At 34.2% G+C, this 27,817-nt stretch overlaps 1 protein-coding gene across 1 annotated transcript in view; it reads left to right on the top strand.

Annotated features, from left to right (window-relative positions):
• The window catches only part of LOC121431356 (neurogenic locus notch homolog protein 1-like), a 69,610-nt gene that overhangs the window by 31,860 nt on the left and 9,933 nt on the right, over positions 1 to 27,817 (top strand). Inside the window, exons 27-57 of the mRNA XM_041628896.1 lie at positions 604 to 714; positions 2,034 to 2,144; positions 3,410 to 3,520; positions 4,112 to 4,222; positions 5,629 to 5,739; positions 6,382 to 6,492; positions 7,255 to 7,380; positions 7,787 to 7,903; positions 8,540 to 8,665; positions 9,169 to 9,297; positions 10,833 to 10,952; positions 12,600 to 12,713; positions 13,183 to 13,302; positions 13,744 to 13,863; positions 14,708 to 14,821; positions 15,360 to 15,479; positions 16,125 to 16,244; positions 17,173 to 17,292; positions 18,535 to 18,654; positions 18,838 to 18,957; positions 19,496 to 19,603; positions 20,053 to 20,166; positions 20,718 to 20,828; positions 21,569 to 21,682; positions 22,435 to 22,545; positions 23,538 to 23,648; positions 24,397 to 24,507; positions 25,164 to 25,274; positions 25,601 to 25,711; positions 26,510 to 26,629; positions 27,129 to 27,242. Of these exons, the coding sequence (XP_041484830.1) occupies positions 604 to 714; positions 2,034 to 2,144; positions 3,410 to 3,520; positions 4,112 to 4,222; positions 5,629 to 5,739; positions 6,382 to 6,492; positions 7,255 to 7,380; positions 7,787 to 7,903; positions 8,540 to 8,665; positions 9,169 to 9,297; positions 10,833 to 10,952; positions 12,600 to 12,713; positions 13,183 to 13,302; positions 13,744 to 13,863; positions 14,708 to 14,821; positions 15,360 to 15,479; positions 16,125 to 16,244; positions 17,173 to 17,292; positions 18,535 to 18,654; positions 18,838 to 18,957; positions 19,496 to 19,603; positions 20,053 to 20,166; positions 20,718 to 20,828; positions 21,569 to 21,682; positions 22,435 to 22,545; positions 23,538 to 23,648; positions 24,397 to 24,507; positions 25,164 to 25,274; positions 25,601 to 25,711; positions 26,510 to 26,629; positions 27,129 to 27,242 (3,588 nt within the window). The remainder of the gene's footprint in view (positions 1 to 603; positions 715 to 2,033; positions 2,145 to 3,409; positions 3,521 to 4,111; positions 4,223 to 5,628; positions 5,740 to 6,381; positions 6,493 to 7,254; positions 7,381 to 7,786; positions 7,904 to 8,539; positions 8,666 to 9,168; positions 9,298 to 10,832; positions 10,953 to 12,599; positions 12,714 to 13,182; positions 13,303 to 13,743; positions 13,864 to 14,707; positions 14,822 to 15,359; positions 15,480 to 16,124; positions 16,245 to 17,172; positions 17,293 to 18,534; positions 18,655 to 18,837; positions 18,958 to 19,495; positions 19,604 to 20,052; positions 20,167 to 20,717; positions 20,829 to 21,568; positions 21,683 to 22,434; positions 22,546 to 23,537; positions 23,649 to 24,396; positions 24,508 to 25,163; positions 25,275 to 25,600; positions 25,712 to 26,509; positions 26,630 to 27,128; positions 27,243 to 27,817) is intronic.

Here is a 27,817-nt window from a genome sequence, read left to right as displayed (position 1 = left end):
CATATGACAATCAAGTGCTTGCTATTAGACTACTACTCAAGTATTGGAATGTCTTTAAGCAAGGGTTTAAACTGTGATTGCAGTGTTGTGCATAAGGTTTGGAAGCTAAGGACAAGGTCAATTACGGTCTGACTGCTCATCAAGGACAAAGCCGAGTATTTTCTACCTCCAAGTATAGGATATTTGACTTGTATAATAAATTGTCAGTATGATAACGATTACAAGGATTATTTTAAATCCTGATACTTTTCTTTTGCAGAATAAAATTTTATTGTTAAGATATTTGGTGGTATACCCTTTCAGACTAAGATTTCTACTTACTTGGAGAAATGATCATAATGTCATTCTGATATATGTTTTCTTGGTTTCCTTTACCAGAATGAAAAAAAGAAAGATGATGAATTCCTATTGTCCTCGATAGACCAATGAAATAACAAGGCATGGTGTAAATTTGAGTTAAGCAAAAAAGGGTTTTGTCTTATAGTGACAAAAGACATCTGGCTTAGATCAAACATTATTGACAGATTATCTTTATTCACATATATCATCTTATGGTTACAAGACATCTGTCAACCACCCTGGTAATATTTTTTTTTCATATAGATAACCATTGCTACAGTGACCCTTGTCAGAATGGAGGAACTTGTCTTCTCGAAGCGAATGGCTACCAGTGTGAATGCCCTCCAATCTTCCTTGGAGACTTCTGTGAAATAGGTAAGGAAAAATAAAATTACATGTATGATACCAACTTAAATCATTTACGAATCAGGTATTTCAAAGTGTTTCAGTTTTCTTTTTTAATGCTACCTGTAATGTAGCACACCGTGCTATACTAAGCATTTTTTGTCTCACCTGCGAAGCAAAGTGAGACTATAGGCGCCGCTTTTCCGACGGCGACAGCGGCGGCGACGGCGGCGGCGGCGGCGGCGGCGTCAACATCAAATCTTAACCTGAGGTTAAGTTTTTGAAATGATGTCATAACTTAGAAAGTATATGGACCTAGTTAATAAAACTTGGCCATAAGGTTAATCAAGTATTACTGAACATCCTATTAGAGTTTCATGTCACATGACCAAGGTCAAAGGTCATTTAGGGTCAATGAACTTAGACCATGTTGGAGGAATCAACATCGAAATCTTAACCTGAGGTTAAGTTTTTGAAATGTCATCATAACTTAGAAAATATATGGACCTAGTTCATGAAACTTGGACATAAGGTTAATCAAGTATCACTGAACATCCTGCATGAGTTTCACGTCACATGACCAAGGTCAAAGGTCATTTAGGGTCAATGAACTTTGGCCGAATTGGGGATATCTGTTGAATTCCCATCATAACTTTGAAAGTTTATGGATCTGATTCATGAAACTTGGACATAATAGTAATCAAGCATCACTGAAAATTTTGTGCAAGTTTCAGGTCTCATGATTAAGGTCAAAGGTCATTTTGGGTCAATGAACTTTGGCCGAATCGGGGGTATCTGTTGAATTACCATCATAACTTTGAAAGTTTATTGGTCTAGTTCATTAAACTTGGACATTAGAGTAATCAAGTATCACTGAACATCCTGTGCGCATTTCAGGTCACATGACCAAGGTCAAAGGTCAATGAACTTTGGCCGAATTGGGTGTATCTGTTGAATTACCATCATAACTTTGAAAGTTTATGGATCTGATTCATGAAACTTGTACATAAGAGTAATCAAGTATCACTGAACATCCTGTTCGAGTTTCAGGTCAAATGATCAAGGTCAAAGGTCATGTAAGGTCAATGAACTTTGGCCATGTTGCGGTTTTTTGTTGAATAACCATCATATCTCTGTAAGTTTATTGGTCTAGTTCATAAAAAAAGGGAAATAAGAGTAACCATGTATCACTGAACATCTTGTGCGAGTTAGAGTAGTATTCAAAGTGAGCACTGCTGCTATATTGAACCGCGTAATGCAGGTGAGACGGCCAGAGGCATTCCACTTGTCTTTTAATGTTTCTCAACACCCGTACTTGATTTGTATATATCTGGTCATTTTATTTACAGAGGATTTCTGCTATGATATGCCTTGTGCGAACAATGCTTCTTGTCAACTTACACCAACAGGCTATGAATGTAATTGTACCCTGGGTTTCACCGGCCAACAGTGTGGTCTTGGTAAATATTGAATTATCTATTTTACAAATTTATGAATATTCAAGGGTTTTATGTACTATGAAATGAAACTAACAGTGAATAGTCCAATCACCCGGAACATAATTGATATGTTTTTATTATATAGTTTTATTGAGATCAATACAAACTATGTATTCCATTATGAACATACATTTGATTTTGATATGCGTGTTATATTTACTTAGTTATCAGGAATTGGCTTAAAGTCATTTTCTCTTAATTTTCGTAGGATGGGAAAAACATTTGATTATGATATACATAATCACTTCAGTTCAATGTTAGTTATTTTCTCAGCAGAATAATGTGTTAGTGTATTTGTGTACAGGAATGACAAGTAATATGAGAGAAAAATGGAAACTACAGAAAAGTTCATAAAAGCTTGTGATTAGTAGCTCCCTGTGCATTAAAATAGATTGAAACAAGATATATATTGCAGCATTTCATGAAAAAAAAATGTACATACAATATTTATTATCAAATGTAGTTTTTATTGTATTTGTGTGAAACATCATTTGATTTCACTGTGTTAAGAGTTGTATTAAAATTTGAATTGAATATCATGTCATTATAACAATTTAAAAATGTAGGCAAATCTTAATTCACTTAATTCTGTATCTATGCAATATTGTACAACGCCTACTTAGCTAGTTGTACGCGATCAAATGGGAGGCTGAACGTCACACATTCGTACCGTTGCACACAAGACGTACCATCCAAAATGTACCATTGCACGGCTTTAGGAGGTGACGTCACAATGCGATTTAATTGAATAAGGTGACAATGCGCGTACAGCTCGCTGGCTGGCTAAATGCGCAACGCTGTCCAAGGTCATGTCGGCTTGTGGGCCCGGCTTGTGGGATTTTGCTTTTCGCTTTCAATATTTTTGCTCCCTTTTCATCGATTACTGGAGGGAAAAACTGTTTTTTCATATTTTCGCTAGATTCCGAGGCGTTCAACAACACAAATAGCGAATATTCTTATTCGTGCAATGGTGCGAGATTTCGCATTCGGTGAAAGAAAGAAACGCTCTATTCAACTCGGCTAACGCCTCGTTGAATAGAGCATCTTTCTTTCACCTCATGCGAAATCTCGCACCATCGCACTCATGCCTATTCGCTATTTGTATATTAAGTGCTAGTGTTAATTTTTTCAATCTGATTGCTGAAATTTTCTTTTACAATTTTAGACAAGCTTTTTGTATTTATTTCAATTTCACATATTTGTTTAAAAATAAAACAAATAATCAGTTGACCATTGCTTGAGTGAGCCATGCCAAAACAATGCAACCTGCCAACTAGGAGGAGTTGGCTACCTATGCGGATGTCTGCAGGGATATATCGGGACAAATTGTGAAGTCGGTAAGTTTATTTCTCTCTTCTGAATAAAAGGTCGATCATCCAGAACAAATCAATTTGTGTTTGAAGATTAAGTGACCATATAGATGTTCATTCTTTACAAAAAATATTGGGGGGAGTAATTAGCTTGCATGGTATCAAATAATTAATACCGGTATATAGGTAAATGGGCATTCTTAGACAAACAATTACTTGTGGGTATACAATGATTTGTGATTGGATTGAATTGGTAACTCTTGAGAAATATGAACTGCCTGACTTTTATGCTCTAAAAGCATGTTATGAAGAGAATAGACCTAACACTGGAAAAATCATGTCTTAAGACCACCATGTATTTCAGATGAATTAAAAATGCAAGTGATAGTAAATGTTTTTACTTCATAGTCTGAAATGTAGTATAATGGTAGAAAAGTACCATATTATTAAATACAACTGCTCAGTTCTAGATATCTTTGCATTGATAATTCGTTTCAAATTCTTCATATTCGAGGTACTCAATCTTTCCCATCTGAAGAAAAGGAAATGCAACAATCATAAGAATACACATTTCCACAAAGCTACTAATTATCGTAAACATGTTTCATTCCATTGCAGTAAACTATTGTTTGAACAACCCTTGTCTAAATGGAGCTACCTGCCAGCTTGGAAATGAAACATTTCTGTGTGTTTGTGAAGTTGGATTTCTAGGAGAGCGATGTGAAATAGGTTTGTCATTGGTATCACTATTCCACTTACATGATAATTGCCAAAAGTTTTTAATACTAATCATCAATACCACACGAAATAAAACCCCATGATATGTCATTGTCCTTGCTGGAGGAAATAGGTTCTATTTTATTACTGTAAAGATATTTCATTTAAAACCATTTGAAAGGTGGTGAGGGAGGTTTGCTGCGTTCATATTATTCCTAAAATAATTATATTTTGTACTTTTCTCATTACATTATGTGCTCATTGGAAGTCCCATTTCATTCATATTTTTTAACCTTAATTTTTACATCACTTTAAATCATGTGGTATATTTTGACACATATATTTTTTTATCAATTACATTATTGATTTTATGCTTGAAATCACCATATTTCTATAGCAAATGGCCGTTAACGTAAGTTAACCTCTGTTTAAAATGGCTGAATCAATTGTCAATTGTAACAAAACAGTATATACTAGTACGTTTCTTATAGATGTACATTTGTTGGATCCAATACCTAGAGAATTTCTGAGTCAACATTTTGTCAAATATCAAAGGGCTTTTTAGGGCAACAAAGATGTTGTGGAATAGAAATTTTCTTATATTAAAGGACACTTAGTCCAAGACAGATTTCGACGTTTGGATTAAGAAAGCTGATGACTGATTATGGCATTTTTATGTCATATTTAACAACCCATACTGTAATGTATATGATGTAAATATTGAGCACTAATTTGTACCTCGAAGTTCAGCATTTACCTACTAATTCATAGGTCACTACCAGCCGAAAAATCCACAATAAGTCAGTCAAAACAAGTCCCTAGGTTTCATACGTTTTGGAAAGATATGTACATGTATTGTAAGCTTTGAAAAAATATCTAAAATATATTCAATCAACTGAAACCCACATTACTGCACTTGATTTAATGCAGACTTATTCAATGACCAACTTTTACATAACGGATGGAAATCAAGATTGAAGCGCAAAGATCACATACTTCATTCTGTCATATATTCATTGAACGTTTAATTAATCCAAAATAATGTTTTGATCCTACTTTTAGTTGAAATATCAATTTCTTATATCAGGCAAAACAAAAAAGTTATATCTTTGAGATAAGCTCACAGATAAAACTCTTATATTTGAGGCCAAAATAACACCTTTCTCTTATTTTAGAGAATTATACCATGGCATTTTCTGCAGCAACATAACACCTACTTTCAAAACCAAATAAACCCCAATCCTTTTTACATTTATTCTGAGCTAAAACTGTGTTAAAACCCTAACTGTAACTCTATGCCCTCTGAGATATTAAGACCCGGAGCAAATAACGCAGGAGCATAATGTTGTGCCATCCCCCTCCCCCAGGTTAACTAATACATTTCCCTTCATATCCTTCATCACATTCCACTCCCACAGAGAACTTCTGTTACTCCCAACCTTGCATGAATGGTGGATCATGTTCACTGGGGTCTATTGGGTACAACTGCACCTGCCCATGGCCTTGGGTGGGAGACAACTGTGAAATACGTAAGTAAGGTCTCATCAATACAAATCCATAAAGTTTGGTGATCATTAAACCACGCCATAAGGCATATCACAATCTTGACTCCCATCTATAATCCTTTTTTTATGCAGTAAAAGTTACCTGTTCCCTTTTTTGCTGCCCTCCTGGTTAATGATGTTTATCTAATTATTGTTGATCCATTGGTTTTTCAACCTCATCTAATTCCCCAAATTTTGTACAGTAACACAAATACATTTTTAGAAAGAATTGACTTGTAATCACATTTCACACGTTTATATAAAGATCTTTATTACCCCATATAATATAGAAAGGAAGAACGAATTTAGTTGATTGCTTCTCTAGCTAGGCTAACCGGTTGGATGTGTGAGGTTCAGCAAGATATTGCTATTTATTATTTGCCTTGATTATATTAGGCATGTTATTATTCTTATTGTATGAATAAAATGAAATGATTATAATAAGAATTAGTGTGAGATTGCATGTTGTTTCACATATAGGTGTAAGAAGAACGTGAATTAAGGCACTGTAAACTAGCTATCAGATGACAATATCCCCCAATTGAAATGTTATGTAGCATGAAATGTGCTTTTATCATGGCCAGTCATTATACGATGATATATAACAGTCTACATATATTTCTTCAGCTATTCCATGTGATAGTAACCCCTGTCAGAATGAAGGCACCTGTGTTCCTAATGGAGCCAAGTTCATCTGTAACTGTAAACCTGGCTTTACAAGTGATGATTGCTCGCAAGGTGAGACGTTGAAAACCATTAAAGACTGGGTCGATTGTCACAAAGATTGGCAATCAATTGCAAATATTGGATGATAATTTTGATTCAGCAATTGCAGAACTGTTGCAGACTGTAAATGCGATTCACCATGATTCCAAGAATTTCAGCTTAGAATGATTGCTCCTCTGGGTTGCTACTGCCATCTTTCTAAGTTAATTGGGGCTTAATCAATTACCAGCATACATCATATAACAAAATGAGTTCATCATGTCATCTGAATCATATTTCTCAGGCCTCAGGGTATACTATAAACAATTGAAAGGGGGTTTCACTGATTACCTGCAAGTCATAGTTAAGTACCAAAATTAAATTGAGGGAGACAATACCAAAAAGTGTTATTTCAAGTTTCCTATTCACAGACTTGTGAATTACGGGGATATATGTCTTGTATTATAACAATTGAATTCCTAACAAAAGTTAATTTCAAGCTTTAGAAAATAAGACGGTTTATTGACTTTGATAGTTTATTCTCATTGCCACTTTTATCATAAACTGTATCTCTGTAAGCTGTGAAAAAAAAATGTTATAGAAAAAATGTACTTCAAGAATAGATTATGCATGTATTTGAAATAAAATATATCCTCAGGAATTCCTTAATCATGTTTAGTTAAAAAAAAAGATAATCAGTGAAATAAAATTTCAAAAGTAGAGGTTTATACAGCACTTTGTTACCTTTTATGAAAGTGTTGAATAAATAATATGAATATTTTTTGTCATCAAAAGGATTTTACAACCCCTGTCTGAGTGACCCTTGCATGAATGAAGGAAATTGCACGTTAGTCAACCAGAACACCGCGTTTCAGTGTATATGCCAGTCTGGCTGGACCGGGTATCAGTGCGAGACACCATGTAAGTAACACAGAGAGCTGAATGTAATTAATTGCCTTGGCCCCTTATCACAAAGCTTAGTAATTTATTATTCTAATGATATTTGTGATTGGTTGTACTCGTTACAAGATCAATTTTGTATTACAAGAACAAATGTTGAATGCAATTAATAATACGAGCAATCGCCATGTTGTGTAAGAGGGTCTTATGAAGGGTATAATGAACATGCTTTCAACTTAACTATAATCTAATTCATGTCACAATCTGTAATCAGTCGATTGCAAATGTTTTCTCACATCTATTTGTGAGTCTAGCGCATGTAATAAACCAGCTATATTGCTGTGACAACACAATAAAAAACACCATAATAGAATTCGGTTTTAAATGTTTGGTAAAACATCGGCTCATGGTTTCGTTTACTTTGCAGTTGTGTTTGATCCATGCCTGAGTAATCCATGCCTGAATGGCGCCAACTGCACAAGTTATCCATCTTTCTATTTGTGTCAGTGCCCCCCGTCTCACTATGGAGTGAATTGTGAAGTTTGTAAGTATATCATCTTAACTTTCCCCATTAATGTCATGGGTGGTTCTTCATTGGAAATACAAGTCTGTTACAAAAAGTTCTGAAACTTGAATATCTTTAGATCCCAGGTGTAAGTGGGATAGGATATTTTATTGTGACCTGTACATCATTCAGATTTATGAGGGTTCATTACTGCCCATCTCTCCTCCTGTAGGTTGCATGCTTTCTTTTTAGAGAGAAAGAGATTTGAGCTGTAGACCAGCAATTGCATGGAACTTGACTTGCATTTAATTTGTGTCATAATCATAGGAATTCTGAGTAATTTCTAAATCAACATTATGTTTATTTGGCTTCTGAGTAACCGTAGTATGACACCAATGCTATCTGAATTGATTCCCAAATTCCATTATATTTCTGACTTCAGGTTAAACACACAATTAAAGAGTATATGCACATTCTGTTTTTTAAGCAATACTTTTTGTCTAATTTTAGCACTACCGATTCTTGGTCCTTGCCATCATGAATCTGGACTTAAAAGGTGTCTGTGACTTAAAAAAGAGTAATGAAACTCGCTGGTACACTTTTATGATTGGATCCTGGTTCTGTATAATTTAGAATATGATTATAAAGTATGATATTTGATTTCTCCACTTGCAGTGAGTCCATGCCACAGTGACCCTTGCCTAAATGGAGCAACCTGTAACACGATTGTTGACAGCTTTGCCCAACTCAACTACCGATGTGACTGCACAACCGGTCTCCTTGGACCCAACTGCAACATTGGTAATAACTCTATTATTTAATTGCTCATGGTGGGATAATGTTTACATTTCTATTATTTTCTCTGGCGTAATTAGTTTCCATTAAATTAGAAATATTTTTAAAATGAGTAACGGTCCGACGACTGATGGATGTGTCATGTACAAATTCTACAAATCATGTCATATAATCAAAAATAAATTATGCAATACTATAAATTTAAATAAAGTAATCAATAAGATCTTGTATTTGATGTAAGAATTGAAAGCCTTATAATCCAATAATGTCTGTCCTAATTTCTGCTTTCTATCTCAAGAAATTGGGCTACTTTACCATGTAAAAGAAACACCATTGTACTGGATTCATTGATTATGGCAGCCATATATTCAGTGTCACGAACATGTTACTGCTTTTAGATATAAAGTTTGCCCAGCTGATGTGTAATGTATCACATTGCATCTTCGATCACCAGTGACTTCCAGTGTTTAAAACCTCATTTTTCATTTCCATATTTTTCACTTTTACAGTTGATCCATGTTACAGTAATCCATGCCAGGCAGGAGGTACTTGTGTCATTAATATCAGCAATCAGGGTCTATATTCCTACTCCTGTGGATGCCCTATTTATTATGAAGGCATTAACTGTGAAATCTATAGTAAGTTATGATAATCCTAATTGATTTTTAGTCCTTATTTCAAGTAGATACCATTTTGAATGTTTTCAAAGTCTCAAGGTTATCTACTCTACAGTGTAACCAAGAAATAATTTAACCTGATTTTGATGGATAAATATTACCATCATCAAAATGTTTTGATTCCAGTTTGATAGAAATAGTAACTGAAATTTCTTCCTTAAAGTTTGAAGCAAATGAAATTATTAACGCATGGCAGGTAAAAGATAATCAATATTGAAGCATGTTTGAAATAATCACTGAAGAAACTTATGAGTGAATTTTACATGACGTTACACACCAAAATGCACCCTTACAAAGATCGTAATGTATGTGGGCAACAAAACATGAAAGTCCGAAAGTCTCACTTTTTAAATTAAAGTCAAGTCCACCTCAGAGAAATGTTGATTTGAATCAATAGAGAAAAATCAGACAAGCACAATGCTGAAAATTTCATCGGATGGAAAATAAGAAAGTTATGACATTTCAAAGTTTTGTTTATTTTCAACAAAATAGTTATATGAACGAGCCAGTTACATCCAAATGATAGAGTCGATGACGTCACTCATTCACTATTTCTTTTGTTTTTTATTGTTTGAATTATACAATATTTCAGTTTTTACGAATTTGACAATTAGGACCTCCTTGCCTGAAGCACAAAATGTTAAAATATTGTAATTCCAAGTGTTTAGGGAGGAATGAAACTTCATTTTACATGACAATGATGAGAAAATCAAAATATATCATATTTCATATAATAAAATACAAAAGAAATAGTGAGTGAGTGATGTCATCAACTCTCTCATTTGGATGTAACTGGCTCGTTCATATAACCATTTTGTTGAAAATAAGCGAAACTTTAAAATGCCATAACTTTCTTATTTTACATCCGATTTTGATGTAATTTTCAGTGTTGTGCTTGTTGAATTTTTCTCTTTTTATTCAAATCAAGTTTTTGTTTGGGTGGACTTGTCCTTTAATCAACATAACCTAACACTTTGTTGATTAGGGGGATTTATTTAAAGAATGTACTCAATACACAATAGCGTAATGTGACGTGATTACATGACTAAACATTGCAAAAGTTCCTCACATACGTTATCTCATATTATACCTCATGCGCAGTCAAAATGAATTTTAAACAGAAATCATGTTGAAAGAAAAATATTGTACATTGTTTTCAAATTACTGTACGACATATTGGAAAACAGGACTGCAATATTGAAATTCTTGACATTCATACAAGGAATAAATGAAAATGAATAGCTGTATTTTTTCTAAAATAAGAATATTTACTGTAATTTGTAGTTTACATTGCATCTTTTATTTATTGCCAGCATTTGATCCACATGATAGCAATCCTTGTTCTAATGGACAGTCTTATACTTATGTGGACACTATAATGATCAATACTTCTCATATCTCAATTTGATACGTTTCTGGATATCAGGCTGTGTTATTTTTAAAATATTCACTTAGTGTAATAATATGTTACATTGCATCATTTTATTTACTTTAAGCGTTTGATCCATGCGATAGCAACCCCTGTTATAATGGAGGATCATGTAATAATCTGGGCACTCATGATACCTACATCTGCCAGTGTCTTCCTGGTTTTGAAGGTGACCGTTGCCTAACAGGTATGTCTCTAGCCCCAAGTAAATATATTTGAGCTAATCTGTCATAATAGTAAAAGAGCAGAATGTGACAGATATTTTTTCAACTCTGTATGTATATGCAGACCTGTGTCAATACTTATACTGAATTTAAAAAACTTAGAGGGTTAATAAGCTCCTTAGAAATAAATAGCATCTTTCTTTTATGCAGGTATATCAAAGCATTCTTTAATCCAGCCTCAGTAATAATGATTTACTTTAAATACCTAGTGTGTCAGAAACTACTATGAATATTTCTGAAAAGCAAGGTTCTTATTGTTTTATAGACCATTATACATTTTCTGTTTTTGTTTGTATCATTATTCTAATTCAATGCTTGAGAAAAAAATGAAATTAATCTGATCATACCCAATTTCTAAAGTGTAACCAAGTTTTCTCACATAAGGCGGTGCTGCACCATCCCGAGTTTGCTCAATCTCGAGATTTTAGCCCGATCAGCCCTCTTCGCGATTAATCTCGAGATTCAAGAAACCCCGTCTCCACCATCGCACGAAGAGCGATTCTTGCTCGAGCGAGGCAACAAGCCGATATTCCGAGCATGCGCACTTTCGATCTTGGAGTTTCAACGGCCCGCGCTTTTGAATAACTTCCCGCGATGTGCCGAATTCGACCGTTGTTATGCAACAATCCTCTCAGCTCAGCCGCGCTATAATTATAAGCGAGTGAAGTATTCTTCGTTTAATATGATGGCGGACTCCGAGGCAACGACAGAGGGGGTGAGAGAGAGGGGGGGGGAAGAAATGCTATTTGCTCACATTTTGCGAAGGAATAAGACAATGCTGTCAGTATTGTTATTGACTATGACCATCGTCGATAATGAGCGCCTCCCCCATCGGTCTGGTCTCTCCCAAAATCCATTCACGGGGGGCTTGACACCATCGTTGCTGATTGGGGAATTGATGAACGCTATGATAAAGTTGACTTTCGCATGCGTTCGGTATAATCGCTGTTTATGTTTTTACCAAGGCGGAAATGGAACACGAATTGCATTATGGACTGAAGGTCATGAATAAATTAACCCGAGTCCAAACCCGAGTGCGTCTGCACCTACGAATTAGCGCGATAATTCGTAAATAGCGCGCTATTTTGCAAATAAACCCAAGTTGACTTGGGATTGCAATCTCGAGATTAATCCTACGAACTAGCGCGATAATTGCGTCTGCATTACAAACAATCTCGAGATTTTTCAGATCGGGATAATTTGCCGGATCAGAAATAGCGCGCTAATTTGAAAACTCGGGATGGTGCAGACGGCCCTATTGAATGTTTAATGAAAATATATGTCTAAATATCTTGCAGCATCAATATTCTTATTTACTGGTGGTCCTATATAGCTGGCAGCCATAATCCATTGATATATCAAAACACACTAGGGTAGCCCGGATCTTAACCTTCCTTAGCGTTGAATTGAACTCTATTTTGCGACATTTCAAACAGCAATGTGTATTTTGGCTTGACTAATCTTTAAGCCCACTTGTTTCAGTCAAGGTCTGTGCCCTTACAGTGTGCTCAAAGTGTTTCTCCTGTTTCTTTCTAATTATATTCATCAATACTTATGATAAAATAGTTTTTTTTCAACTTTTTCTTTATATATCTTATCATCTTATACAGTTTCAAACCAATGCAGTAGCTCTCCTTGTCAAAACGGTGGGACCTGTAGGAATTTTGGAGCTTACTACAGCTGTGACTGTCAACTAGGATTCACTGGTGATAACTGCGAGCTTGGTAAGTAGATCTAACTTAAAGTTCTAAGGATTTTCTCTTTGGTCTCTATTTCCACTTTTCCCTGTCTTTTTCTATCAGCATTGTGATATCACTTCATCACCAATGTCTCAAAATCTGTTACTAAATTTTTTAAGATTATATTCATATATTTTTTTAAATCCACCTCCTTTTCTTTCTCATTCCCTTTCTCTCTCTCTCTCTTCTTCCCCTATTTTTCTTATTTTCTCTTTTTCTTCTCTCCTCTTATGTTACGTTACATAAATAATTCAACGATTGCTGATAAACTCAGACAGATTAACGGAAAATTCAGAGTATTCTCTGCTTTATCATTAGTCAGTATAGAGTTTAAATTCAATGAATATAAATCCTTGCATTAAAAAAGTGTGTTGAGAAAAATTGATCCTCTCTCATCTCAATATTTGTCTCCATTTTATTTGATGTGATTTCTACAAATTTACATCTTTTGCAGCCATTAACCCTTGTTCCAGTGGGCCTTGCTTCAATGGAGGCACGTGTGAGAAGGTAACAGGGGTATATGACTACACCTGCACTTGCCCAACTGGATACGTTGGAAGTCGCTGTGAGATTTGTGAGTAGAAAAAGTTCCAACCGCACATAGCATGGAATTTTATGCAATTAATCATGCTAACATTGTAGTACTTGTCTTTCCCAGAATTATCAGTCTCATTCTTGATGACTTATGTTATAATTTGACAATTGGAGTTAGTCATCGTTTTAATTGAGAGCAGATTAGATTTCACACATTTTAGTATGCATTGTGCATTTTAGGTTGCGCTTAAAAAAAATTGTTACAGTATTATTTTTTTTCAAAATTACTATTGAGCACTCTCATTTATTACTACCTGGAAAGTTTTTTCCCTGCTTTGATCTGGTTTGATGTTGCATTCCCTTCTATTACATCATTGAATTTGTGTGATAATTATTCATCCAAAGAAGTAAGTTCAAAATTGAGATCCATCTTTAGCCCTCTTTTTTTATAATTAAATTTATTTCTATTTTGTTTTTATAGTACTGGACCCTTGTTTTAACAATCCATGTGAGAATAGCGGGGTGTGTATTGCAAGTCTCACATCCTATTCCTACCAGTGTAACTGTCCTGATGGTTACAGTGGAAATAATTGTCAAATAGGTAAGTATACTGGCTTTAGTATCCGGGTCCGGTTTAACCAATATAGCTTCAATTACCAAGTTAATGTCATTGTTACAAGCTTCTAAAATTGTGGTATTTTAGTGGCTTGGGGAAATTTTGTCATCAGAATGTCAAATTTATTAATATCAACAAGTGTTATGAATTACCAACCATTGTCTACGTTTGTGGTTACCATCTTGGACTGTTAAGCTCATCTTAATACTTGAGTACAGTATAAACATTGAAGTTAGACATTACTAATCAGTCTAATGAGTCTACTGAGTACAAGAAAGTAATCTTGAATAAGGAAAAATCTCAACATGAATTTTCTTTATTAAATGCTTACAGCATTCCCTGATGTCTTTGTTATATTTAGCTATATATATTAATGTTTAAAATTTAGTTTTGAAATTGAGAAATAAACGCAAATTCATAGATACCCGTATTGAAACAGTTTCATATAGGTCCAAATTCAATAATAGCTCTAGGTCTCTTCGTTATAATTACCTACGATCTCATGTATGTTACATATGTCATGGACTGCAATAGCATACCTGCATTCTAAATGTAGCCAATTCAAAGTCAATCGTTCAAGGTTTTTTTTCCATTCTCTCTTATTAGAATGTGAAGAACTTGACCCAATGTGCACATTTTTCTAAAAATGTAGATCAGTGTTAAGGCCTCACTTGCATAAGTGTATCCATATTTTATGGGTAGTAGAATCCCTAGTAGTTTATATGACTATCAAGATTGTCGTCTTTATATTTGATTGAATCATTATATTAAAAGTCAATTCAAGGTCAGACTCATCAAATCCATTCTTCTTCTTTTATTTTCTTCGCAGTTAACAATGCATGTTCCCCGAATCCTTGTCTTAACGGAGCAACATGTACAGACTTTGTAACAGTCTATACCTGTGAGTGTCAACCTGGATATACAGGGAAAAATTGTGATCAAGGTAAAAAAAAAACAATACCTGAATATATTTTCTTTATTTTGTTTTTAATTTTCTTAATAATGGGGACAAACTGTTCACAAAACAACATGCTAAGATTGCCCTGTACATTCATTTCTGACCAGTCCATCTTCCTGTATAATCATTAAAGAGTGGTGCTCATGGAGATGTTAATGAGTTATACACAAATTTATCATATATGTGCTTATGACTGGTGAACCCTTCTTATTCTAAATCATGTTTCATTTAACAAGGGAAAAGAAAGGGATGTAGGTTTTTAAGTAAAGCTTTGCATAATAAGCTGAACAGCCTAATGGAATGGAATCAGGTTCGTTGTTTTGTATAATGAAAAGTGGTGATGACGAAATGATAATTGTCTTATAATAATGATCATAATAGTCATGATAGGGAGAGTAATTATGAAAAGAACAACAAAAAAAATTGAATTCTATGAAAAACGTACACATAAAGTGTGAACACATTTTCCTATGGACAAATAATCAATAACTGATGGTATGTTTTAATTCTTGATGATTTTCAGAGCTTGATCCATGTGTAAGCACACCATGCCTGTTTGGCGGAACATGTTACCGGTTATCAAATGTCTATAGTTACGTCTGCCAATGTGCCTTGGGTTATACAGGTCCTAACTGCCAAACACGTAAGTACTAAATATGCCAAAGAAGTATATGTCTTCTCTAAACATTGATATTTTCTCATGTCACACAATGAATATCACAATACACAAACGACTTTATGTTACATGATTTTAGATCTTTTTACTTTGTACGATTGATGTGTCAAGAATATATGTTTCATGTAAAGTTTATCTTGATTCATAATAAAATGGCACTACAACAAAAAAGTTAGTTAACAACAAATCCATTATTTTTTTTTAAATATGTATAGATGGCAAGTGAGGAGATGTTTGATTTCTATTATCATTATACACTTTTTTACATATACATTTATTTTTTCTGCGTGCTGTATGTGTATTCCAAACCAGTTAATGTAGCTGCTTGTTGTCATGGGTGTAATGCACATCTTGGCAGCACCAGGGTATTTGAAAGAGGGAGAGTTCATCTAGAGATGCCTTCATATCTTTCAGAATAAAAGTAAACGTATTATCTATATTCTTATTTGTCAATTTCCTCCTCTTTTTTCTCCATTTTTTTCACTTGGACAAATGAGAGGGAGTAGTTCTCCATGCCACTGCACCTGCGTACATCCGTTTTCTGCTCCAATACTTGACTGCATGGAAATTTTGAACTATGATTTATTAATCTCTCCTTTCTTTGCGATATAGTTTTAGATCCATGTGTGAGCGGCCCCTGCCAAAATGAAGGAACCTGTGTTGCGAGTCAGTCATCTTATGTTTATGCTTGTCTCTGTAAGGATGGATTTTCAGGCACGCACTGTGAAACAGGTACTCCCTTTTGCATGCAATAATTTTCAGTAGAAATATACGTATGTATGTAACACTGTATTATACATTTTTAAAGTCAGTCTTGTGATCAATTATAGCTTTACAGTCACAGTTTGCACTAGACATACTACCTTAAAGGTCCCCGCACTTACTATTTAAGGTTTAAAAGTGCCATCTGATTCCATATCAATATTTACTTCAATGCTAAAATGGATACCAAATGTGTCGAAACTTCATGGTCCAGTCTCACACAAAGATTTACAATAGCTTGATTCATTTTCAAATTATATCATATCAAGAATTTTACTTTCTATGAAATTAATCACAATGCGTTGTAAGACTAGAATCTTGATGTATGAACGGAGGTATGTAACAGGGCCTTTTGGGTAATTGTATCCTTTATGCCACTATGCAATTTGGGGTGTTTACATTTATTTTGTAGAATACACTGAGAAAGTTTATTCTATCACTCGATTTTAGATTGCTTCTCATTGCGAATAAGGTACTCGTAAGATGCAGAGAGGCCAGCACAGCTAAATCAGTATTCTTTACTTAGGTGTGGTCTCCGATTATGAAAAAATGGCTTACATTTTTATGAAGAAAATTAATCAAATTCAATTTAATTCAATTAAACAATTGTCTTTATTGATAGTCAAACATGTTAACAATCATACATGAAAAACAGCAAGAGCTGGACAAATCATGTTTACAAGTTGGTGCTGGCACAATTAAATACAGAGTAAAAACCATAGTAAAATGCATTAAAATGTGGAATGTGAAATCATTTGGTGTCTTGATATCAAATAGGCTTATGTTTGGATCAAACTCATGCAGTGCAATTTCAAAATTTTCATTAGATAATCTGTGCTTAAAATAAAAGTGTTCTCATTTTGATATTTTCATGTTTTCCTTATTATTTGATTTTCAGAGTTGGATCCTTGTGCAAGCTCTCCGTGTGTGAATGGAGGGAACTGTTTTAGAGCTAACAATGCATACCAGTATGTGTGCAATTGTCCAGTTGGCTATGAAGGAACCAATTGCGAAGAAGGTAGGTTTCTCCTACAAGAAAAATGACTAGTTCATGTTTTATTAGTAAGACTAAGAATTGAATCCAAGTAATACTTAGAGTGGGGATTCTAGTAGTAGAAGTAGTGCCACTTGTATTTGTAGTTTTATATTAAAGTGATTGGTTAACATTGGTTTGAATTTAAAAAAATCTGCGCGAGAAGGTCACACTTGTCACCTGTGTCTGTGATATGTTACAAAAATAAAGCCCAGAAAAAATTGCATTTGAAAATAATTATTTAGTGCTTCAAAAATTGAAATATAAAGTGACCGGAAACACCATCTTAATTTCATCCCATACACTTATGTGTACTATCTAGGTGTCTATAAGACGCCCATTTACAAAATCGGGGTTTGCCTTGTAGTTTTAGCTTTTCATTCTCAATAATGGTTGTTTTCAGGGTTTATCACTTCTAATACATGCACTTGTACACATGTTTCATCTTGGTTTGAGAATTTTTTAAATCGGCTGCTCAAAAAGTTAAACAATACCTTTAATAGTAGTATTAATAGTAGTCGTAGTAAAAGTAGTAGTAATAGCAGTAGTAGTAGTAGTAGTAGTAGTAGTAGTAATAGTAGTCGTTGTAGTAAAAGTAGTAGTAATAGCAGTAGTAGGTATAAAAAGTTGTATTTGTCATTGTTGTAGCTACAATACTACCTATATTGTATTCAGGCAGTTGTATGAGTAGCGGTAGAAAATTCAGAAGTAATAGGAGTTATGGATATTACGTAAATTATTGTTTTGTGAAAGTGATGGAACAAACGTCTTCTTAAAGGCAATTTGGATGTAGCTATCTACATTAAGAAAGAGCACATGTACGTGATTATTGTTTCATATTCAACAATCCATAACATTCTTGTAATTTAGAGTCAACAAATTGCCTATTTTATCATCTTAACAGCATTACTTATCAAAATTAAACACAGTAAACACACTAAAAACTTGAAAGATGATTCAAAAGCATACTTATTCTACAGAATAAACCAGTTCTCAACCACGAAAGATGATTTACAAGTGAATTTCACTGGTGACAGTATACTTATTAAACAAACACGTACAAAAAGAACGCTTAAAGGAATTCATTGGATAAGTAATTGAGTTTAGTTTGTTTAAAGTTAAGTAGTCAGGTTTTGTGATGTAAAGCGCTTAGAGAAATTTTGACAGGTGCTATGTCAATTTTGAATTATTATTATACTATCTTATTGTCTCGCTTTCATTTAACAGCTGCACCATGTAACAGTAACCCATGTCAGAACAACGCACCTTGTGTGCAAGCCCAGGACGGAAGCCACTTCGTTTGTGTTTGTCCTAATGAGAGAATCGTGGGAACATTCTGTGAGACAGGTTAGTTCGTGGAGCCCTAGGGTCGTTTTTATTAATTTACAAAAGTAAATATTCAGGAGCCAACTATACAGTGGTAATGTCAACTTGTCTCAAACGAGGATCTTCCAGTAATACATTGATCTCTTCCAAGTCAAGTACACAAAAGAACGATCAATTTTGATGTTTTTCTGTCTTTTTCCACAGTATTGGATCCTTGTGACAGCACTCCGTGTATAAATGGTGGGACTTGCTTTCCGTTTGAAACGAGTAACAACTTTATCTGCAGTTGTCCAGGAGGCTATGGGGGAGAATTCTGTGAAATGAGTAAGTTTAAGTCTTATTTCTAATAACTATATCACATATCCCTTTGTGTAGGTATGTGTCGGTATAAAAGCTGGTTTGGTGCGGAAGTATAAAGTTTGATAGCGGTTATAGGACTCTCAGGAGAGTGACTTATGAGAGCCCTTTGTAGCATGACTTCAAACTAATGTTTCATATACCTCATAACCCTTAGCATCATATCTTACTGTTATATATTTGAAAAGAGAGACATCGATAATTGAGTCAATATCATTGAATTTCATATAATATCTTTATATAAGATCTAGAAGGTAAATACATAAACATTATTCCTTAAAAGAAGATGTAAATCACATAATGCTACAGGACATATGATTTAAGATTATGCATAATTGTTTTTCTCCTTTGTCTCACTTTGTGTTTAGTACTCTTTTGAGAGCACTGACGCATGCCCAATTAATCCTTAAAACTAATAAATTGATCTCAAAATTGACTGATGATCAGGCATCATACACTGCAGTATTCTTTGAGTATGGTTTTTTTTCAATAATCTATTTTCTAGCTCCTTGTTCATCTGAACCCTGCCTTAACAATGGCCTCTGCACAGTATCAGGTTCAACGTATAGCTGCCAATGTGCTTTTGGGTTTAGAGGGTCGAATTGTGAGGAAAGTGAGTATACATAATTGTTTTACTTAGAAGCAATCTGTTGTTTTAAAATCTGCAATTCAAGCAAGATACTAGTGCACATGATTTTGAATATTGATTATGATGGTGATGGTAATGATGAGGATGATGATGAGAATGATGAGGAGGAGGAGGAGGAGGATGGAAATAGGATGTTGAGATAATGATTTGGATATGAACATAAGGGCAAGGGGATAATGATATTGATGGTGATGATGATGTTGGTGATGATGATTATTATGATGAAAATGATGACAATGCTGGTGTTCATGATGTTGATAATGATGGTGATGATTATGATGATGATATGATAAAAGTGATATGATGATGATGATGGTGATGATGATGATGATGATGATAGTAATAAAGATGACTGATGACATTTTGATTATCATTGTATATTGACCATCTTTTATTATGCTTTATATCAACAGTTGATGCTTGTGCAAATAGCCCATGTATGAACGGTGGCTTGTGTAGTGACTTAGGATCAGGTTCATACCAGTGTGATTGCATTGGAGACTATCTAGGAACTAACTGCGAGATACGTAAGGAAATTATTTATGAATATTAATGAGTAGCATATACATGTAGATGATTATTTTCACGATTACACACACAAAAAATTGTTTGATACTTGATTGAGTGACTTCTCATTCATAGTCTACAGCACTGCAGAAGCATTATGCATGTTTTTTTAATATATAATTGATATCTTCTTATATGCTTGATATTTATTTCTATATTTGATGAAGCTTTCTTGCTTGATTCCGATTGCTGTCTCAGTATTCACGTTCATTTTACAAGTCTAAAACTTGCAACTTTGCTGAAGAGTCTAGTCAATACATTTCTCCTGCACAAAACCGCAGAAATGCTCAAATTTTAAAATATAACTATATTGTGTAAATACAACAAAAGGTAGAATTTTCTTGGTCTTCACAGTTAGGTGGTCTTTAGTGCAAGATCAGAAGCTGTATTCGGAGGGACGCCATTTTTTGGAGCGTAGTGGCCATATAGTAGGTGCTTGTTAAAGGATTTCTAAACATATAAATTTTATAGACGACCTTTGATCTTTGAACTTGTATGTGTTCTATTTTAGCCCCTGGAGCATGTATTAGTAACCCATGTGAAAGAGGCCAGTGCTTTTCCCTTCAAATTGGTTATTTCTGTGACTGCCCAGACGGATACAGTGGAGACAACTGTGAAATTGGTAAACAAACAGTCTCAATCTCCATTAACAATATTTGATGTCTTTTTTTCATTCGAGGATTTAAGAAGGGTGTAAAGAATTTTTTTCAATTTCAATTAAATTCTTTATACCAAAATAAAGACATATATATTTTAGGTCTTTAAATGGTTGCTGGATTGCTACTTAATGCATAAATTTCATTTTTCAGGTAAAATTTATGTACTAATTATTGATTTCTTAAGAGAATTTGAAATTGATTGCAATTAGGTGTGTTAAAAAGGCAAAGCCCTAATTAGCTTAAAATCTGAGTGACAACATGCAATGCCTTGTTATGGCTTTATAATAATGTTAGCTCTTTATCATTTCATCAGTGGTTTGGAAAAATACTTTTTTTTTTCATGATGATGATATATTGGTCTTCTTTCAGTCATTAGAATTATGAAATATTTTGACCTGTGCACCATTTCTGTTCTTTGTAGTGATTGTCATGTGACATGTTCCTATAGGGAATTTACTAGCCATTATTTTCAATCCTTAGAATTATATCTCTACTATTTTTTTCTTTGTGATATATATTGCATCGTTTACAATTACTAATTGTATACCTTCATTGCATTGTATACATTAAAATTAGTCATCACTTAGATTTGACATGATATATTTTCATTTTGATTCTTTTTTATGCTTTTGTTAATGGATAGTTTGGGTGATTGTCTTAAATGTTGTTATTCCACTTTATTGCATTTTTACCATTTAACCAGCAAATGATGCTTGCTCCCCGGATCCGTGTCAGAACGAAGCTCCTTGTATCAACCAAATAACATACTATACATGTGTCTGTCAAGAGGGATATATAGGGGACGACTGTGAGCAAGGTAGGGCAATAACATCTTAATAAGAGACATATAGTCCCTTAAATATTGTGTTGGTTTTGATTAAATATCATCTTAACTGAAAATGGGAGATATTGATCAATGAAAGTTATAGAAACTACCAATACTAATAGAAAAGTTTTTTCGTATGACATTGGATGTGCTGTGATCAGTCAACGGATAGATTGGTAATATTGCTCTCAGTATATATATATAGACTGTCAATTTGCAAGGAAATAGTTAAACAAGGATTTATTACAAATTAATTTTACATAGATGTGATTGATATTTTTCTTGATGAAACTCGGTTTAATGTAAAGAAATTACTTTTGTTGGACATTCCTTTATATAATGTACAGAACTCAACAAGTTTCAGGATATATTAGTCTTTAAGAGGGATGTGGTATTAGTTGTCCCTATCTTCTGATTCAGTGAGCCCTGCACTAATTTATGGTTCATTCTTCACTCCTGAGAGTTTATTGAGTGCATATCATATTGGGGGGGGGGGCATGACTGAAAAGACCTAAAATAGAAATTAAAATACATCTACACTCATCATTAAAAAGTAATGATACATGACTGTGAGAAATAATATCCATGAAAGCAAAATATCTATACATCTTTCATTTGAAATAAACTGTGATGGTCAGAAATCTAGTCCCCAAACCAAAGATACTACGTATCTGCATTCTGCCATTTTGCACATTCTGTTCTCCCTGTGAAGAATTAATGATTGTTTGTCTTTGTCCCTCTAGCGACTGCGTGTGTGACCAGCCCTTGTCTGAATGGAGGAACCTGCTCCCCTGCAGGATCAGGTTACACCTGTCAGTGTCCAGAGGCATTCATTGGATCAACCTGCAACGTTGGTAAGCACTCTCACAATCATTGCACAATAATTTCAAACATATTCTCATATTTAGCAGCGACATGTGAATGTAGATATCATTTTCATTTATTCCCGATTTTGCATATAATATTTTGACAAAAATAATATGCATATAAATATAAAGGACACTAAAGGATCCAATGCCTTCACTGGATCAACCTGCAACGTTGGTAAGCACTTTAACTACCATTGCACAATTATTTCAAACATGTTCATATAGTTAGCAGCAATCTGTGAAATAAAGAGATTGTTTTCATTTATTCCTAATTTTGCATATAATATTTTGACAAAAATAATATGCATGCAAATATAAAAGACACCAATTACATAACAAATTATGAAATTGATAAATAGAAGGATGCCAGAGAATGATGCCTACTATTGCATTGCATGATCTGTCATTTCATAGATCCTTAACATCTCAATATCCTTAATTTACCTTTGTGTGTGGCGCTGTGATTTGCATATTTATTGCTACTATAGTGGTATAAAGGTTGTCTGTTGCGGAACTTGTCTCTAAGTGCTCCGTTTCCCATAATAATCGTATTTCTCTTTGAATAAGCTTCTGTGAATATGGTCATCAATGTAATGTTTGATGTTATCTCTACAGATAACAAAAATATGCTTTCTTAACATTTTAGAATTAATGTTTTGTTTTTATTAGTTTAATCAGTATTATTTAGGAGGTAGTTTATAGGCCTCAATTCTTTATAGATTCTTTGCATAAGTTCCCAGTGGAAGTTGAGAACATCTTAATATCCTCAAGAGAAGGGTTATTCCTATTTGTAACAATCTGAAACAAAAAAATATATAATGTATTCAAAGAGATGATATGTTTCTTTGTCTATTTATTAATAATAAAGGTTGCTTTCTATTCATATGAGGTAATCTATGTTTCGAGATGGATATAAAGTCATGAAATAGGTGATTAAAACATATCTGATTGATATTTAATGTTTTCTTTCGGCATAGATAACCCATGCTACACATCACCTTGCCAGAATGGAGGCGTTTGTACGGTGAGTGGCTTTAATTATGTGTGTAGCTGTGCATCAGTATGGATTGGACAGACATGCACTGAATGTAAGTAAACCATAACCCTTTACAATCTATATTGTTATATATGTGGAGTGTTGTGGCCCAGTGGATTAGTCTCCGGACTTTGAATCAAAGGGTCGTTGGTTCAAATCTGAGCCATGGCATAATTTCCTTCAGCAAGAAATTTATCCACATTGTGCTGCACTCAACCCGGGTGAAGTGAATGGGTACCCAGCAGGATTAATTCCTTGAATGCATGAGTGCTGAAAGGCAGCTCGAGCTAAAGTCGGGGTAATAATGATAATAATAACAATGTGCCTCGGAATAGAATGTTTCTACATAGATGGTGCTATATAAATACCTATTATTATTAGTATTATTCTTTCTACTTAAATCCTGCCACGTGATTGGCTCAGACAGAATTGAATTCACAATAATGACAATTGTTTCCATGTTATTTACTTTAATTCAGGATTTCTATATTTCACCATTGATACTTAGAATTATCATATATATGCTATTCAAGAACTATTGTCTTTTATTAGATTATATAATATGAAGGGAGGAGAGAAAACTAATTATTACGATTATTGAATTTGATTGTACGAATGTGCAAGATTGCAACGTCAGCGCGCAAAGGATATAGCACCCAGCATTGATAGACCCATCCGATTTGGTATCATTAAAAAAAAATTTGCCCAAGTTTATTGCCAGAATAATCATGAAGGGAGGACTTTTATGTATTAAATGGGGTTGTAGTGTTCAATTTTATTATTCATTTCTTTTATAACAGATCACCCATGTGGATCTTCGCCCTGTCTTAATGGAGGGGCCTGCTACAATACAGGTGGAACATATCAATGTACATGCCCTAATGGCTGGACTGGCAGCACTTGTGCACAAGGTAAACTCTACTCATCATTGACTCTTCCTCATTTTCTTTTTTTAAAGAGTATATGAGAGATTTTGCTTTGAATCAACAGATAATTCACACGCCTTAATGATCAATATATGGCTTGTCTTTTGCAGACATTGATATAACATGTTATTTACTCTTATTTCTCATCTATATTCTTTAGTTCATATATCTTGCATTTTTTTCTGTTGTAATCTTATTTCTCTATGAAGATGTTTTCAAAAGTTTATCTGAAGTTATCCCTACCAATATCTTTTATTTGCAGCTCAGCTGTAACTTTTGATGTAAATTTATGTTTCCTTTCACATTTCTCTTATAGGCACTTTTTATTTCATGAATTCATTAGTTATTTTAGTAATTAATTTGTCATTGTATTCAGAGCCTATTTTGGTTTTCGTATCCCCCCCAAAAAAAATCCTCCGACTATCAAAAATTAAATATTAAATTATATATGCCCTAAAGCAGTTACATGGATGATATAATTTGAAACTTTGTTTCATTGTACAAATTTCTTGATTTGTTGTGAAAATGTATGTTCTTTCCATAGGTCTCATTGGTAATCGTGGTACTTTAATATGACTTTAGGATGCTTATCATTTTCATTCTAAATGTTGACGTTCTTTATTTGTTTTATTTCTCAATAGCTGCCCCTTGTTGGTCTTCGCCATGTCAGAATGGTGGGATATGTTTAACAATCAATGACCAGTACAGATGTGATTGTCCAGACGATCACATTGGTAGCAACTGCCAAACATGTAAGTCCATCATTCACATGAACTTAAAAAATTAATAGCTGTATTTGCTCTTAAACTTGTCACCATAAGTTGACTATTAAAAAGTTTGATGAAAAGGGAAGATTTAGTTTCTTTGCATGACAAAACACCAAGATTTCCATTGACATAAAATTAAGTAGAATATCTTTGCAGGACTTTGAGAGGAACGGAATGAGTTTAGCAAAACTTAAAAAGGGTGGTCGGTAAACAAATTTCTCATGCTTAAATAAAAAAAAAAGCCGCTAGGACCCAAATCAAATGGATATCCTATTTAATTTAAAACACATACTCTTCACTACATTGTACAGATAACCCATGTTGGTCCTCACCTTGTTACAATGGAGGCACTTGTATCAACCAGGCTAATACGTTCCGCTGTGAGTGTGCAGCTGGGTTTGCTGGAACTAATTGCTTGGAAGGTATGTATTGATTCTCAATCAAGTGCGTAACTGTAAAAATTGTTTGTATCTTTAAACAAATGTGTAAGCCACTTCTTTCCACGTCTTCCAGATTTTCCATCTGGCAAAGTCAGTATACTCCAACAGTTACCATAGTGATAGACAACCAACAAAAGTTCATGAACTGCTCTCCAGCTCCATTTCCTCTTGCGTTTAATCCTCCATCTTTTACTTGGGCATTCCAATGGGATATCCAAGAAACTGCAGTGCAATTGAGGGTGTGACATAGCCAATTGACATAAATTTTGTGAAGGATTCTTCTAGGATCAAGATTATGAAAAAAATAGTTAACCGCCCAAAATATGATGAGTCGACAATAAGGATAGTCCTCAATATCCATTTTCAAATTTACATCTATGTTTAAAAAGAAATATTCAATCTTATTAGACCGACATTGTACAACTCTCAAGCTGAGCTTGAATACATTGTCTTGCTATGCATCATATAGATTCCTTGTATATCATTCATTAATGGCCGTTAATCTTACTGTTGTCTGTCAAACTTCCGTCTTGGCAATCCACAATGGTTTTCAGGTGCCTCTGTCATATTCCATATGTCCCTTACATCCATTAGTTATTCTATTAATAGATTTTATCTTTGTGATCAATCAAGGATCCATTATCAAGTTTCTTTGATAAATGTTTGATCATATTGTGATACGTGCTGTACAAAAACTGCTTATTAATCATTTCAATATTATCGTTATTATTAGTATTATTAATATCGATTTATTACTATTATCATTTTTATCTATCCTAGTGGTCAACCCGTGTGCTATTGCTAATCCCTGTCAGAATGGGGGAGCCTGTCGTGTCCTGTCAGGTGGGATGTACGAATGCACCTGTCCTACCGGTTTCTTGGGTGCAAACTGTGAGATAGGTGAGATAAAGGCATGGGTTATTAACCATTAATATGAATTTTAAACATCTGAGCTGTAAGGTTCCATTGTCACCTGTGTCTGCGGTATTTTTTGAAAAATGGAGCCCTGAATAAATTGTGCCCAAAATCCAATATTTAGTGCTTCAGAAAGTCATAGTAAAGTGACCGGAAATGCAATCTAAATTTTGTTTCATATACTGCATGTGTTACAATGAGACTCACCATAAGACAAATAAATGATGAGTTTCAGCGACAGATATCTTGAGAGAATCTGTGCGAATTTTAACTGGCTATGTGTGTGATATCTATGTTTTGGTCTAAATATATTACCATGTTTGTCACTTTCATTTAAACCTGTACATGTATTTCCTTTAATTTGTAAATTAACTCATACTTGATTTCCTCGTTCTGTAGAATTACCTTCATGAATTCATTTTTACCAGCATTATTCACTTGGCATGTGTACTCATATTTGGTACCCTTTTCCCGTATTCTGTAGAATTGCCTTGTACTAGTAACCCTTGTCGAAACGGAGCGGCCTGTCTGGTAACTTCTGGTCTTGAATATACCTGTCAATGTTTGGATGGATACTCAGGAACACAGTGTGAACAAGGTGAATTAAGTTCACTTTAAATAAGAAGAGAATTTGATATCTACCCCGGGGGGGCCACTTCCATTCGCGAGTGGATACCATGCGCGACCATGAAGTCTCGAAAAGCACCCTAAACACGTAATTTCCACTTTCTGAAAATGCACCCCTTAACAAGTATTGGTGTGTGAAACCCTACCCTTAACAAGTATTGGAAACAAAACGATACTCTTATTGGTAATATTCCCTGAAATGAACCCCTAAACAAGTACAGGAATGTTTTATTGTTACGGGTCCTTCGGTCGTCGGCTTTACCTTATTTGGTTTAGTACGACCCCACCTTCTACACCTCGCGCAAATCGGACTCTAAACACGAAGTTTTGGGGAAAAAAGACATCCTTTATAAAACATTTTAATTTTGTTTTATCATCCCCGCATATTCGACCCTAAACACGTAATTTTCCTAGCGAAATAGATACCCTTTTTTCATTATTTTTGTGTTTTTGACACCCTTATCACGTTACGTACGTAACGTGCCTTATCGTGAAAAAGACATCCTTTTTACGTGTTTTTTTGGTCGCGCATGGTATCCACTCGCC

The sequence above is a fragment of the Lytechinus variegatus genome, chromosome 17 (genome assembly GCF_018143015.1).
Source record: "Lytechinus variegatus isolate NC3 chromosome 17, Lvar_3.0, whole genome shotgun sequence".
Classification (NCBI taxonomy): Eukaryota; Metazoa; Echinodermata; class Echinoidea; order Temnopleuroida; family Toxopneustidae; genus Lytechinus; species Lytechinus variegatus.
Note: the sequence above shows the minus strand (reverse complement) of the source record. Positions and strands in the feature narration are given on the sequence as shown.